General features: G+C 39.7%; 2 protein-coding genes across 4 annotated transcripts; both read right to left on the bottom strand.

Annotated features, from left to right (window-relative positions):
• Nucleotides 1-1,572: 1,572 nt before the first annotated feature.
• On the bottom strand, nucleotides 1,573-9,520 carry LOC107226947 (S-adenosylmethionine decarboxylase proenzyme). Of its 3 annotated transcripts, none has more exons than XM_015667933.2 (7): nucleotides 9,183-9,518; nucleotides 7,915-8,001; nucleotides 3,870-3,996; nucleotides 2,822-2,924; nucleotides 2,422-2,705; nucleotides 2,208-2,228; nucleotides 1,573-2,014 (listed from the first exon to the last, which is right to left on the bottom strand). In XM_015667933.2, the coding sequence occupies exons 1-7, from the start codon at nucleotides 9,329-9,331 to the stop codon at nucleotides 1,712-1,714; spliced, it is 1,074 nt and encodes a 357-aa protein (XP_015523419.2). In that variant the 5' UTR covers nucleotides 9,332-9,518; the 3' UTR covers nucleotides 1,573-1,711. The 3 variants fall into 3 exon arrangements, with proteins under 3 accessions (XP_015523419.2, XP_015523420.2, XP_046590636.1); XM_046734680.1 differs by having other exon boundaries at nucleotides 1,811-2,014; nucleotides 2,153-2,228; nucleotides 9,183-9,520; XM_015667934.2 differs by lacking the exon at nucleotides 2,208-2,228 and having other exon boundaries at nucleotides 9,183-9,519.
• Nucleotides 9,521-10,089: 569 nt separating this feature from the next.
• LOC107226953 (U3 small nucleolar RNA-associated protein 14 homolog A) lies at nucleotides 10,090-13,232 on the bottom strand. The gene is made up of 6 exons (XM_015667942.2): nucleotides 12,984-13,232; nucleotides 12,688-12,904; nucleotides 12,308-12,607; nucleotides 11,982-12,233; nucleotides 11,500-11,923; nucleotides 10,090-11,396 (listed from the first exon to the last, which is right to left on the bottom strand). The coding sequence occupies exons 1-6, from the start codon at nucleotides 13,079-13,081 to the stop codon at nucleotides 10,228-10,230; spliced, it is 2,460 nt and encodes an 819-aa protein (XP_015523428.2). The 5' UTR covers nucleotides 13,082-13,232; the 3' UTR covers nucleotides 10,090-10,227.
• Nucleotides 13,233-13,277: the final 45 nt, after the last annotated feature.

Here is a 13,277-nt window from a genome sequence, read left to right as displayed (position 1 = left end):
CAAGACATATTATACATAATATTTCAACAGTTTTAAAACGGAAAACTAACACATCATTTACATCCGGTCTCTTTGATACGAACTGCATTTACTAACTAGTTACAACATTATCTAGTTTTAACAGTTATTTACTTGTTACGACATGCACTGATGATTCGACAAGTTCTCTTTTCTTTTACTCGTACATATTACTTGTTGTTGTTTTTTTTTTTTTATTTTTTTTTTTTTTATTTATGCTTCAACTTTTTTTTGCTTACTCGATACGATACCATTGTTATCCAGACAATCAGACTAAGAATAATTTTATTAGTTTAAAATGTAATATACCACGTTATAATTTTATCATGGCATGCAATAATATGGAATATACCGTGAGCACAGAATTATTATATTAGATACACATTTGCAGTTATCTCTTTGTTGCTGATATTGCTCATTTTTCATACATATAACGAGGTATTCGGCGAGTAACAGAATTGTTTGAATCAAGACAGAGTAAAAAAATTACTCTACACATCGACAATTTTTTCTCACTTGCATTACAGTTTCTTCAAATAGCATTAAGAAATTGAAATTGTCAAGGTACGATATTATATTCAATCGATATATACTAACTGCTTTGCTTAGTAAGATAAACTTTTCGACGCATCAGTGATTAGCTGCACGTTATTACATGTAGGAACAAAATATTTCAGGATCAAAAGAATGTTACCTCTTTGTTACAGAAAATGAACATTATCATCGTAAACAATGTCCTGAGAACGATGCATTTATAATTTACATCTGACTACATAAATTCCGTGCTCGGTAGACGTGGAGCCCTGGCTCAGGATTAAGAGACACGTGACGATGAGACAGGCTTCGTCTACTTGGCGAGGACTGAGTGCTAACTAGGAGGTAATAGGTTTCAAACGAATTGACAAATTACCTTTTAATTCGACCAAACAATGCGTGTTGTTCGCCGCAATTGCGATAATTTGTCCCTTTAGGCGTGCCTTCACGAAATTTTGTTACGCCACCATGAGAATTTCATCTTAGGACTCAGATACTGAAAACTGACAAGCGTCAGGGGGATGAGAGACAGAATCGGTAAGAAATTCCCACAGCTATGTGCTTTGGGTTCGTCTTCCTGAGCCGGCGTTACTCTTACGCGTTCCTGTTTGTGACATGGAGTTGAATATGGGTACGGCGTGGAGAGAGGATTGCAGGTAATGTGTACCTCTTCTTCGTTCCATTTAAATTTAGTATCATTCGGAGAAGAGATTTCTTTCGACGTATCGTTTTCATCGGGCGAATAACATTTTGAATATTCAAAAATTTCGGACCGTGCAATATCTGTTGAAAAACTGCGCGCCTGATGAATTATTTTTTTCTCATTTAGATCTTCCTGAGGTTTCACCGAAGCCTTGCGATAGACTTTTGAGCGAGCTGCCGATTTATTTGCTGCTTGTGTTACGGTGGGAATAAAAGCTGGCGTATTGCCATTTGTGGGTCGTGGAATTGTCGCCGGAGATCTCGACGACTGTTTTGCAGACTGTGGTGAGAGATATTTTATTCTTGTTGACTGATTAGTGCCTTTATATCTACTCGTAGGATACGTATTGTTAGGCTTTGGGATTGAGGATAAGTTATGGATGGGACTGGCGAATGAAGGTTCTTTTGCCTTGCATGTCTGATGCGAATGGCAGACAAGCGAGGCGTCGATGAACCCTCAGCTTGGGAATTTTGAGTAGAATGCACAAGTTAGGTCATAATTTTTGAACCGACAGTACTGTACATCGTGGCACAGCCAGTCCCCACCAAAACTCAGCTTATCGGCCTGATCTAGTTCCTTAGGAGTATCAATGGCGACGGATTCCTTGTTCGCAAATACGGTTACGACAAATTTACCAGGTTTAAACGTATCCAGCACACGACAAATCACTTCGTTGTAAGACGCTTGTGGAATGTTGCTCTCAAACGACACGTAGGAAAAATCTGGCTCTGGTGTTATGTGAATTGTCATGTAACATCCCTGCAACAACGTTCCTTGTAATTTAATTTCAAACTTGTCGTAGACAAGTAACGACAATGAATGAGGGAACAATTGGCATGCGCAACTAGCAATGAAAATCAATTTTACGTTACATTCTTTAAAGCAAGTGTCGCAAACCTTCAAAGCTTGTCGGTTTACGGACATGAGTAACGACTGGGTAAATAATACTCACTTCGGGCAGTTCTGGAGTGCCCTAAATCAAAAAAAAAATATATGTCAGAAAATTTGTTCAGTCAGGCCTTTTCGCATTCATTGAAAAGAACGTTTATTTTTTAAACTATTTGACTAGCGCATTGTAAAAAATTAAATAATGAAACATTGAAACGTGTTTTGCCAATTCAAAAGTGAAAAGTTTATCCACTTATAAAAACGTTAATCAAACTTACACTTTTCATTACGCCATTCATGGAATATCCGCAAGGCTCAAACAAGAAGTCGTCGATGACCATGTTCGGAATAAGTTTTTCAATTCCTGACTTGACAGTCGCTTCAGCAGCAGATGAGCAAACGTCCCTCGTGAATATAGACATTACTTCTGAGTCCAAGTGTGTCATCAGAATTTCCAACGTTTGATCTGGGTCGCTCTTCGTCTGCGAGCATTTTTCTTTGTTCAAAGTGTATAAGTACCAGCAATCCGTGTCCACAGATCCGAGACAGTAGGCTTCGCCGTCTGGAAATAAAGTTAGTACTGAGTAGCGCACGTGCCAGTGCTTGGAATAAAGGAAAGTTGATAAATAGGTGATCAGGATTTCAGGACGATAAACACAAAAGTATAAGTGTACCCACCTTCGAAGAAGGTGTCGAGTAGAGCAACTTCTTCTTCGAAAGCTTGATGCGGCGAAATCTGAAGCTCGGGTCTCTTGTAGTTTTTGCGTGAGTAAAAGACATCCTAAAGTATAGAAAATGATAAGATTAATTCAGGTTGTTGTTTTTCTTTTTTCTTTTTGTGACAAACTCTATACGTGTACGTGCTTCAATTTTCAAACATAGCTTCGTTAATTATGATAACGCATTATAAGCCGCAATTAAGAGTGACCTCAACTCCATACCCTTTGGTATTCTAAGAAATTAGCGTAAATTTGCTCGTTGGTCTAAATTTAAACGAAAATAAAAACAGCGACGATTCTACGATGATAATATTCAAAATATATATGTAGGAGGAATCGGTGTATTCAGTTTTGTTTATTTTTCTCATCATACGCAAAAAGAGCATATTACTATGCTTCTAAGAGTTTATCATGGGTTTGGGGTGATCATCTGAACAGGAGTAACATTATCCTATTCAAATAGAGAGTTGGGTACAGCACCTAGAACACAGGGAGATTATACATTTGAGATAATGAAGTACATCGACGATGCTATCTTATAATGCAGGATGGGTGACGTTGTTCGTATGTAGTTTTTTTTATATATACAGAAAGGTTTTGGTGCGGCTAGCAGAGATCAATAAACCAACAGGTACGCCAGCAACCTTTGACTTATATGTACGCTTCACTTAGCCGTGCACTAGGTCAAGTTATATAGCTAAGTATATCCACCTACACGATGCAAGGAAAATTACAACTCTTCCCAATATTTCAAGTTTATTTTTCTTTCCTGAGCCGGGTGCGATACGGATGACAATGTTTCCTAAAGCGTGCTCGAATTGGAATGAGAAACACAGACGCATAGTCAATTGTACGATCATAGTAAAATTATTGACGAAACAAATGAAATTACTGTTACTGATGGGACATGATGATAGTGATACTGATGACAATCGGGCAGCTGGAAAATATTTTTTCGAATTTAATCCGTGCCATTGATAGAATCGTTAGATCGGACGTCAACTCACCTCGACTTCATCAAATCCTGTATATTGTTCGACAAGGCTCAGAAGCGGCTCCAAGCATTGGAGGGGAGTCGTGGTTCCGCAGGTCTTTAGGATCAATCGTCTCTTTGATACGAACATACTGCTTTCGCTGTAACGATTAATATAAATCTTCAATCTATTATTTTAACATCAATTTTAACGTTCTAAGGTCTGTAGCTTTGTTTTTCATCATTCAATATTATTTCTTAGACGATTTAATAGCTTAACGGGCGGTTCGTAGGCTTGAGGATACATAAGTGGCGACATAAAAACCTTATTGTTTGATGATTTATTACAGTTACAGGCATCCTTGCCACTCAATGGAATTGCTAAGAGAGTCACGATGAATTGACTCAGGAAAATCATAGCGACAATTTTATTTACAGCGATGGTAAATTGCGCCTAAGCTACCAGTAATCATCTAACTACACGAATAACACAGATTTGTCTGGACGCTTGTCTGTCAAATTAAACAAGATATATTTCTGTAGTGATGTTTTGATTTCAAAACGCGGAATAGTTCTCATTTCAAAACAACAGTTTGGTGGCAATGACATTCAAAGTCTGTCTACATCTAGCGACGGGTAGGTTTGTCTACATCTAGCGACGGGTAGGTTTATGCTAAAAATAAATTCTCTCTTTGGAAGCCAAGTGTGTTCTTTAATGCTCACTCCATCATCAATGGTATGTCGAGTTACGCTATACTTCCGTGTTAATATAAATACACAGGCGAAACTGTATAGAATATAGACAAGCTTTGCAGATAAAAACATTTATTTAAATAAATTAAATATTTAAAAAAAATTATCGCGATCGATTGTAAAGTTTTGTTAATAAAAATTTTTGGCAATCCTGCTCTCAAATATTCTGTAAAGATTAATTGACTAGAAAAACTTTAAATACCGCAGTAAATAGATGATGTTTATACAAATAATCCACATTACTAATTGATCAAGATTATCTTGAACAAATTTTGTGTATATCAATATAACAATCGTTAAAGCTATTCATCTTTTACAGCTAGGACGAAGACAATTTAAGGCTACAAAATGTGTATATAAAGAGATCTACTCGGCAAACTCTGTTGGATCAATGTCCAACCCTGGCCTGTGCGAGAATAGAGAGCCTGTTATCTGCTGTGAGATCATGCCAAGAAGAGAGATAAAAGTGCACAGGGTCATTATCAAAGTATAAATAATAGCAAGTTTGTTCAAGCAACGGTCATTCATCCAGACCTTATTGCAGGCATTGTCTTATACAGAAGCAAAGTCCAAAATGTTAGGAATTCTGTGAAATGCATCATCGTTTGTGAAAAATATGAAAATTAGAACACAAATAAGATAACTGCAGATCTCAGCGGTACTCAACAAATGAACAGGTAAGGAGTAATCTTGCATCGAGTGGGTGATTTGCGGAAGGAGAAATATCGCGTTAACGACTGTACCGTGGGAGCGGATGGCAGGCGCAACCTTTACCCTCACAACCTGGTATTGATCTCTGCAATATAACGGCCCATCAAAGTCCTTAAGACTAGGTATCGTCTCCCAGTTCCCAATTTTTCAATGTGATTCGTATTAAAATGCAGGATTTTGATTAGTCAACTAGCAGATGATTAAAAAAAAAGTCTCAGGAATAAGTCATCCATATACCAAATGATGCATGTTATATAATGACTCAAAAGTAATAAAATAGTGCTGAATAAGTTGATTAGGGCACTTTGTTCTGGATCATGAATAAAACAAGTTGAAGATAAAAATGAATGTGCTACATCGATTGAATTTTGAAGTATTTGAGCCACGAGTAAATCGACTTCTTTTTATTAATTAAATGCTGATGATTGATTTGAGAATTTTTGTAAATCGTAGGAAATACAAGAGTTAGATCAGAATTGTAAAGAACTTGTAACAAAGAAATGGTTGTAAATGATGTAGGGTTATCGATCGTTTACTATAAACTGCGACCTGTGGCGTCTGATTCGATAAAGCGATGTGCTAACCATTCGCTAAAAGCGTGTAATTGGATGGACACGTGGTCCAACTTCTGGAGACACAAGCAGAGTCGAGACAGATAAGCTGAGCACAACTCAATAAATAAAATGCCTTCTTCTATCAGTAAAAATAATTTCTGTATTTTTATAAACGACTAGATTTGGACATTAAGTTGAGAGGTGGTTTCTCATTAGTGTAGGAGAAGAAGATTATAATCAAGACCTACAATACGGATGCACGTCTTTGAGATGGGATCGCTTAAGCTTGAGCCACAGATGTCGTATTACAATTCTGATTCAGCAAAAAAAATGTAATTTAATATCCTGCAAGAAGAGATTATCAAAAGTGCTGATCGTTGACGACTAATCTATCTGACTGTAGATTCTCGCGGTTATCTGAAATATGTGCTATGGTTTGACCTCCATTCAAGCAGCGCGTAATAGTCTTCGCTATCAAATAAATGATACGATTTATTTGGAGCAAATTTGTTAACGAATATTTTTCTTTTTGGGATGACTAAAATTAATATACAATCCATTGCTACAGCTGTGCAATTTCGACTGAATGTGAAAATTGGTAATATAGATATCCGGTAAATGATAGGTTCAAAAAAGTTTTATTTCCGATTTCATTATTAATACACATAATTTCATTGCTAGTTTCACTTAATAATAAACTTTCCGTGTTTGTATGTACATACACGTTTCACACTGAGGCGACATACTATATTAGTTCTGATAAGAGGATATTTAAAGATTTTACTTCAAGTCGCGATATCGTAAATTCTGTAAATTATTGCCATTCTCGGTTCATTTTTCTAATCTCTTGACGTCTTCGTTTAATCTATTAGGAACTCGCGTAGGCTGTTAACCGGTCAAAATTAATTAATTTGATACGGTAATTCGACAAAAACTCGATCGCCAACCTCGAAAGATTTCTAGCTTGAACTGCGCTTTTTAACTGTGTAACTATGCTACCAGAACTACGAATACGAGGATAAATTACAAATCGCTGCGTATATTCGTCCGGGAACCGTAATTCGTACGATAACCGGACGAATAATTACTCCAATTACAAAACCACCAATCGTGTCGGTGGATAATTGAAATTTAAACAAACGGAAGCGAGTTAATCGATCGCGTGGATCGATAGCAACCGACATTCGAGACGATTCGCGGAGAAACAAAAAACAATCGCGTCGTGTGTTTTCTCCATCCCGAGCAACTCGACTGGCCGAATTCGTAATCAGAGAAAAGAATCAAAGGAAGATACTGACAGAGCAATTCCGCGCTTCTCTGGCTGAAATTACAATCGTCGGCCATCGTATTATATATCGAATTTCTAGACGCGTGCATTTAGGTGGCGTTGCGCGTATTAACCTGTTGAAAAACGTCGGCCCATTTGTCTCTTGTAATTTTCCACTCTTGGCCTGCAGGGCGCGCCCACAGAATCAGCTGTACAGTTCGTTTTGAATATTCTCGAAGTTCAAACGGCGGGAATCGAATGCTGTCAACTGGATCCTCCAACTCTCTGTCCTTTGATTGATACGCGTTTTTCGTTCATTGTCAGATAACGAACGCTGGTAAGATAAGGAAAAGAAAAAAAAAGGTCGGATTCTTCTCGCGCGAGAGTATATCGATTACGATTTCGTCTTTCGCGCTCGAATTGCATACCGGCGTTTCTCTTTTTTCCCCGGCCTTCTTTTTTTTCCATCATTTGCCCCTGATCGTAACAAACAATCGAACGCAGCTTCACGTTCTTGCACGCCGTTTTGTTATCCGAGTAACGAGATCAAATTACCACGAGAAAAACGCGTCCGTTGAGCGATTATTAACTGGTTTTTCTCTTTCTTAATCAACCCGAACGAAGGATACCTAAATCGTGAATAAAAATAATTCTAAGGCGCTTAGTCTAAAAACGTGAAACTAGCAATAATACACTTTGAAATATACGCCAAAGAGTGCGACGGAATATAATCGGATGACTTTTTTTTTTGTTTAAACCGCAATGTGTTGATATAAACCAGTGTGTATAATTACCTCAACACGTACGCGTCGACTTGATCGTTCTGACAGAAGCTGATTATCTCGCATCGGACGATTTTCAAAAGATTCTCCCATTTTTGCCTGTGAACAATAATAAAAAGTGAATTAGTGAATTTCGAATCTACCACAGTATAAAGAAGAATTTATGTTCGCGACGTTTTTGTTCTTTCGCCTTTTATCACAGTACCGTCACAATTATTTCGCTGCAACGTTATACGGATACAAATAAACCGAGTAAAACATCAAATAATCGATAGACTCATTCGAACTCGCGTGTTAAACTAGAAATATAACAATCACATATCACCCGTGCGTTTTGTGCAATAATATATAAATCGTTCTATAACGAAACGTGTGTGCATTGTGCAAAGGAATTTGCGAAAGTGTATGGATGTGAATCGCACTGATCACGCTTGTACGCGATTGTGGAAAATATGCTGCCGGTTGTGTGACGAGGAGAGCCGATTGTAAGAATTATAACAAAACGCCATGGACGGTGTGAACTATACGTATCGGTGAGTCCAACCCCCTTTTGTTCAACTGAAATTTGTTAATTTCAACAAACATATTTCAGAGGTATTATTTTTAACGTTTGGTAAAGCGAATTTAACAGTCGATGTTATAGTCGTGTTAGACTGTCTCTAGTGTATACACGAATACATACATAGTATAAAAATGGTGAGATGTATAGATTTTTGCCCCGTAAACCGGGTAACAATCTTGCACACAGTTGGGGAGGGAATCGATTACGCAGCGCGCAAAAAAGGTGGAAAGATGCGGTAAGACAGCGGGCTATAAGTGAAAAATGGGTGAAACTTTGAATATAGTCACAGGCAAAGGGAAAGAGGAAATACATTGGCAGAGGAGAAATTTGCGCTACTGTAGTTTTGCCATAATTCCTAGCGCTCTTGGGACTTTGAACGGTTAATTTACACATCGTTTTATAGCAACAGAGGATCGCAAGATGCTCGACGTGTGTGCATGATAAATATGATGAAGTAACAGAGAGGGGAAAGTGAAGCGCGAGTAGCGCGTGAAAATTGGCAAGAAAAAATTACGTCAGAGTGAATTTTTGCGAACTGTGACAGCGAGTGGAGCGTGTGCGTTATCTGCGCGTATTATTATATTGTACACGTTATGTACGAAACTCCATGTCGTTAGACGGGTGCCGAGGCATCGCGACGCCAGTCGTTTCTGCAAAGGGCTGATCAGCGATATTCCGTAATATTATTTTGCAGTTGATGATTCGTGGTTATACTTACCGAGGTATGTTGCGAAGATCACGCTGTTTGTCCGAGCCGTCCTCGGTACTCGTGAACCAAATTTCAAGGAGCTTTTCGACCCCCTCGAAAAACTGCACACCGCTATGATCGGCAGGACTGCCAGTCCGGATCTCCGTATTAGCCGCCATCCTTCCCTCCGGAAAGCGTAAAGTTAATAAGTATGTATATTTTAGTTGATATTTATCGTCGGAACAATCAGAGACGAGAGTCAATTCGCCGTTCTCGATATTCGACGAGATTATCTACTTTCAATGGCTCAGAGACCGCTCCGTAAAAATGACCACCGGCTTCTCCAACGGACTTTGCAAAACTGAAATAAAAAAGAGCAACAAAACGCTCGATTATTCCTCTCTCTCTACACCGCAGCTATACGCCAACGATTATCCCCCAATCGTCGCCCTCCGCCAATCCTGGCCCGAGTTTTAACTGCGCGCGCATTTTCCTCGGCGCAATATTCGAACCGTCGTTCAACAATGGCGAATAATGAACTTTGCCTCGAGTTCTCCTCCCTGTTGGGTTTATTATCGCCCTCGTTTAACTTGTCCTTGCTTTTTTCCCTTACGTATGCGTGTGTTTTTTTTTTACTCCCGCTTTTAACGGATGGCGCTACTTCTAATTTTTTGCATACACACAAATTACATGCGACTTGTGTTATCTTCTAGTTATTTTTTTTCCTCCGCGTGCCAAATAGTTCAGGTCACATACTTTTATGAACTTGGCTCCTCTCGTTCCCTGAAATTCGTCTCTACGTTGTGAAAAACTGATTGCGCCTGATGCGTAACAAACTATTCTTTCTTATCTTGTTATTCAAGGCTTTTAATATCAGGTCGCAGTCAAACTAAAAAGAGAATAGACGATACATCGACTGATATCGAGAGGGGAGTTGAAGATTTAGTTTTTTTTATTCAACCGTTACACGATTATGTACATAGTTTCAGTTCCGTTGAAATAGATCATTGTAATCATAGATGGTGTAAAATTAATTAATAGTTCCGCAATTGATTAACTTATTTCATTATCGCAATTAACCTGACGGTTTTCTCGATTTTGAGTTGACTCTCTTATTCCTCGAATATTTTCCTCTCTTCTGAGGTGGCGCCGTTTTCTTGTTCTTAGTCATTTTCTTTGTACTTACCAAAGCCTCCTCGTCCATAGGTTCAATTATTTTACCCAACCTTGTCTTTACGTTGGGTTCGATTAACCTTTTAAACGCGTTTTCTGGTACAAAAGTTCTGCCTATGGGTGCGCGAATGCTGGCTTCAAAGTCCTTGACACTGGTGAATGGAAACGGTAGTTCGTTCACTTGATGCTCCTTTATCTTAGGATCCTTCTCCTCGATAATGATCACATCTCCTTTATTTTCGTCGCGGCGAGGGGCGTCCTTGGGAAATTTGAGTATGAATCTCCTCTTCTTCCGCGACGATACTGATTGCAGATTTTTCCCACCCCAAGAACCCCAACCAGGTAAAGTGAGGTCCAAACTTTCGGGTAGCGATTTCTTCACCTCGTCGCTTTTTTCCTGTCTGAATTCGTCCACCACATCGTCGTCCGCGAACGCTTCGCTTATCAAATTATGCCTTTCGTCATCCATCGCTTCGTCTACTTCGCTGTCATCCAGTCCCTCGTCCCCGCCTGTAACCACGTCTGGCATTTGCGTCTTAAGATATTTTGGTCTTACGTTTATGAACTTATTCGGATCTATTTCCGCCTCTTTAGGTTTAGCCTCGACTCCCGTGCTTCTGGTGATGGCCAGCTTCCGAAGCTCCCCCCTTTCGTCATTCTTTGCAGAATCGCCTCTTCCTGCCGATTCTACCATCTGTTCGTCGATTATCGGCCGCTGTTTCTGATTCTTGAAACCAAGATCTGGCTCGTATTCTTTCGTCGATCTCTTTTTTCGCTCGTCTACTCCTCGTTTTACACCGCGAGACAAGGCTTCTCTCATATTGTTCAATTTTTCACTACATTTTTCGATCGTATTAGCCGTGACGGTGTCGAATATTTCATCAATTTCTATACCAGGTGATGGGGTCACAATCCAAAGCGAAGTACCTGCTGCTTCAACTCTTTGGTTAAATTTTCTCTTGTTGGGCGATTTGTTTCTTTTTTTATTCGCAGATTTTGTCGCCAGAGTTTCAGCATCTTTTCGTTTCTTCTTCATTAGCTCTAATGGCTTTTTAACCAGCTCTTCTTTATCTACGGGGAATAATTGTGAGAATTACTAATGATGAAAGTAGCTACTGTGAAAAAAAAAAATTTCCATGCCATTATATACAAGGTGAAAAGCAAAATAGATCACCTTGACTATCATTTCCTGATTCATCTTCAGAGCCATCGTCAAACATTAGTTCCGGATTTTCTACAATAATTTCCTCTACCGGATTCAACGTCGCGGGCTGATCTTTGATCTGTGGAACCTCAAAAGTATTTGCGACTTCCGACCGTGTTTCCGGCAGCCCATTTGTGCCGTTAACTTCCTTACTTTCCTTCGATTTTTGTTCCTCATTCTTTGCGTCCCAGTACTTTCTGTAGCCACTTATAAACTGATCAATTTCCGATTGATTTTTAATGTTGTTTGTCCAAGGATTCTCTTTCTCGCTTTCGGTCAGAGGTTTGACGCGTGTGTCTTCCTCATCCTCGTCATCCTCTTCAACTTCATTATTTCTAAGTTTCTGAGTTAACTCCCTGCTGATCGAGAGCTGTTGAGCCAAGTCCTGGCGACTCTGCAATGTAAACAAAATTCAAAACCAAATTCTTGTAAATATTGCTCGGCTTGCTTACCTCTTTGTCGTATTTGGCTCTGATTTGCTTGTTCTTGGCCCATTGTCCGGTGCTCTTATGCCTCAGAGTCATCCTTTCCTGCGCCCTGGATTTCTCCAATAGTTCAAGTTTGGCTAAAGCAGCCTCTGGATCAGTCTTTTGGAGCTCCTCAAATTCCTTAAGCTGCTGTTTGGTTTTCTGCTTTCTTTCAATACGATGAAATTTCTTGCTCTTTATTTTATTTTGGCGATGAGCCTTCGCCTCTCTGTATGACTGAAAAAAAAAAAAAATGCTCGTCGATTGTTTCTATACGTTTGAAATTTATGAAGAGTATCCGCAAATCTCACCTGCTGTGCTCTAAACCTTGCCGTCTCTTGTCTCCTCTCTATAATCTGTTCCAGACTCATAGGTGCCTCATTCTCCCGTTCCTCATCGTGTTTTTTCTTAACAGGTTCTAGTGCCGCCAGTTCCATTTCCAGTTCCGACTGAATCTTGAAACGCTTAAGAAACTCGTTGGAAGTTTCTAGCCGCATGCCGCCCTGTTTCAGAGGAAAGTGGAGATGCTCGGCTGTTCGATTTCTCGATACAATGCTGTCCCATTTTCCCAGCTCTTTTTTCACATTCTCAAAACCAACGGACCTTTTTATCTGAAAAGAAAACAAATCACGGTTATTGATCAGTGGCAGAAGTCCGGTGCGAAGATTAACGGCGTTGTCGAGCAACCTACTCTGGCAGCGGCCGGTTTCTCCAGCGGCTTTGACAGCGTCCTGGACTTTCTCTGGGTTGCTCTGAGCTTCCGGCTGATATCCGCATGGGTCGCACGACTGCCCAGAGCCTTGGCGAGGTCTCGTAGGTGAACCGCATTTCCACGACCAATGCCGCTCTGCACCAAGTGAAACTCCGAGACCTCAAGACTCGGCTCGCTTCTCTCGGCCTTTCTCACCCTGAAACGTAAAACAGAATCTTTGTCAAACAAGGAAGACGTCAAAGACGTTCACTTAACCTCAAAAAACAAAAACTAACCTCTGTCCCTTGTCGAGCTGTGTAACGGCTTCCAGTAGCTTCGAATGACTTTCGGAGACCTCGTGGTCGCTTCCGCCCTCGAATTCGTAATCGCTCATAATAATAATTGAGGTGAGTTTTTTTTTTTTTTACTCTACTGCTATCCGCACGCATTCGTAACCCGCGTGGATTGATCGGTTAACTCCAAATTTGAGGTTAGGGTTGTGTATTTTACATGCTCCGTGTGCGCGCCTTGCTTGGCTCTGTTTTCATCGAAGCGGCGATAAAAATGCAGCCTTGTGATTGGCTCCAGGT

The sequence above is a fragment of the Neodiprion lecontei genome, chromosome 3 (assembly GCF_021901455.1).
Source record: "Neodiprion lecontei isolate iyNeoLeco1 chromosome 3, iyNeoLeco1.1, whole genome shotgun sequence".
NCBI lineage: Eukaryota > Metazoa > Arthropoda > Insecta > Hymenoptera > Diprionidae > Neodiprion > Neodiprion lecontei.
Note: the sequence above shows the minus strand (reverse complement) of the source record. Positions and strands in the feature narration are given on the sequence as shown.

Excerpts from the sequence above, each read along its gene's own strand:
- LOC107226953 (XM_015667942.2), bottom strand. The coding sequence starts at position 13,081 with ATGAGCGATTACGAATTCGAGGGCGGAAGCGACCACGAGGTCTCCGAA. Across the intron at positions 12,608-12,687 it reads AGAAACCGGCCGCTGCCAGA|ATAAAAAGGTCCGTTGGTTT; the intron begins GTAGGTTGCTCG and ends TTTTCTTTTCAG. Across the intron at positions 11,924-11,981 it reads GAGCCAAATACGACAAAGAG|AGTCGCCAGGACTTGGCTCA; the intron begins GTAAGCAAGCCG and ends TTTACATTGCAG.
- LOC107226947 (XM_015667933.2), bottom strand. The coding sequence starts at position 9,331 with ATGGCGGCTAATACGGAGATCCGGACTGGCAGTCCTGCCGATCATAGC. Across the intron at positions 8,002-9,182 it reads GATCTTCGCAACATACCTCG|GCAAAAATGGGAGAATCTTT; the intron begins GTAAGTATAACC and ends TATTGTTCACAG. Across the intron at positions 2,229-2,421 it reads TGAATGGCGTAATGAAAAGT|GGCACTCCAGAACTGCCCGA; the intron begins GTAAGTTTGATT and ends TTTTTGATTTAG.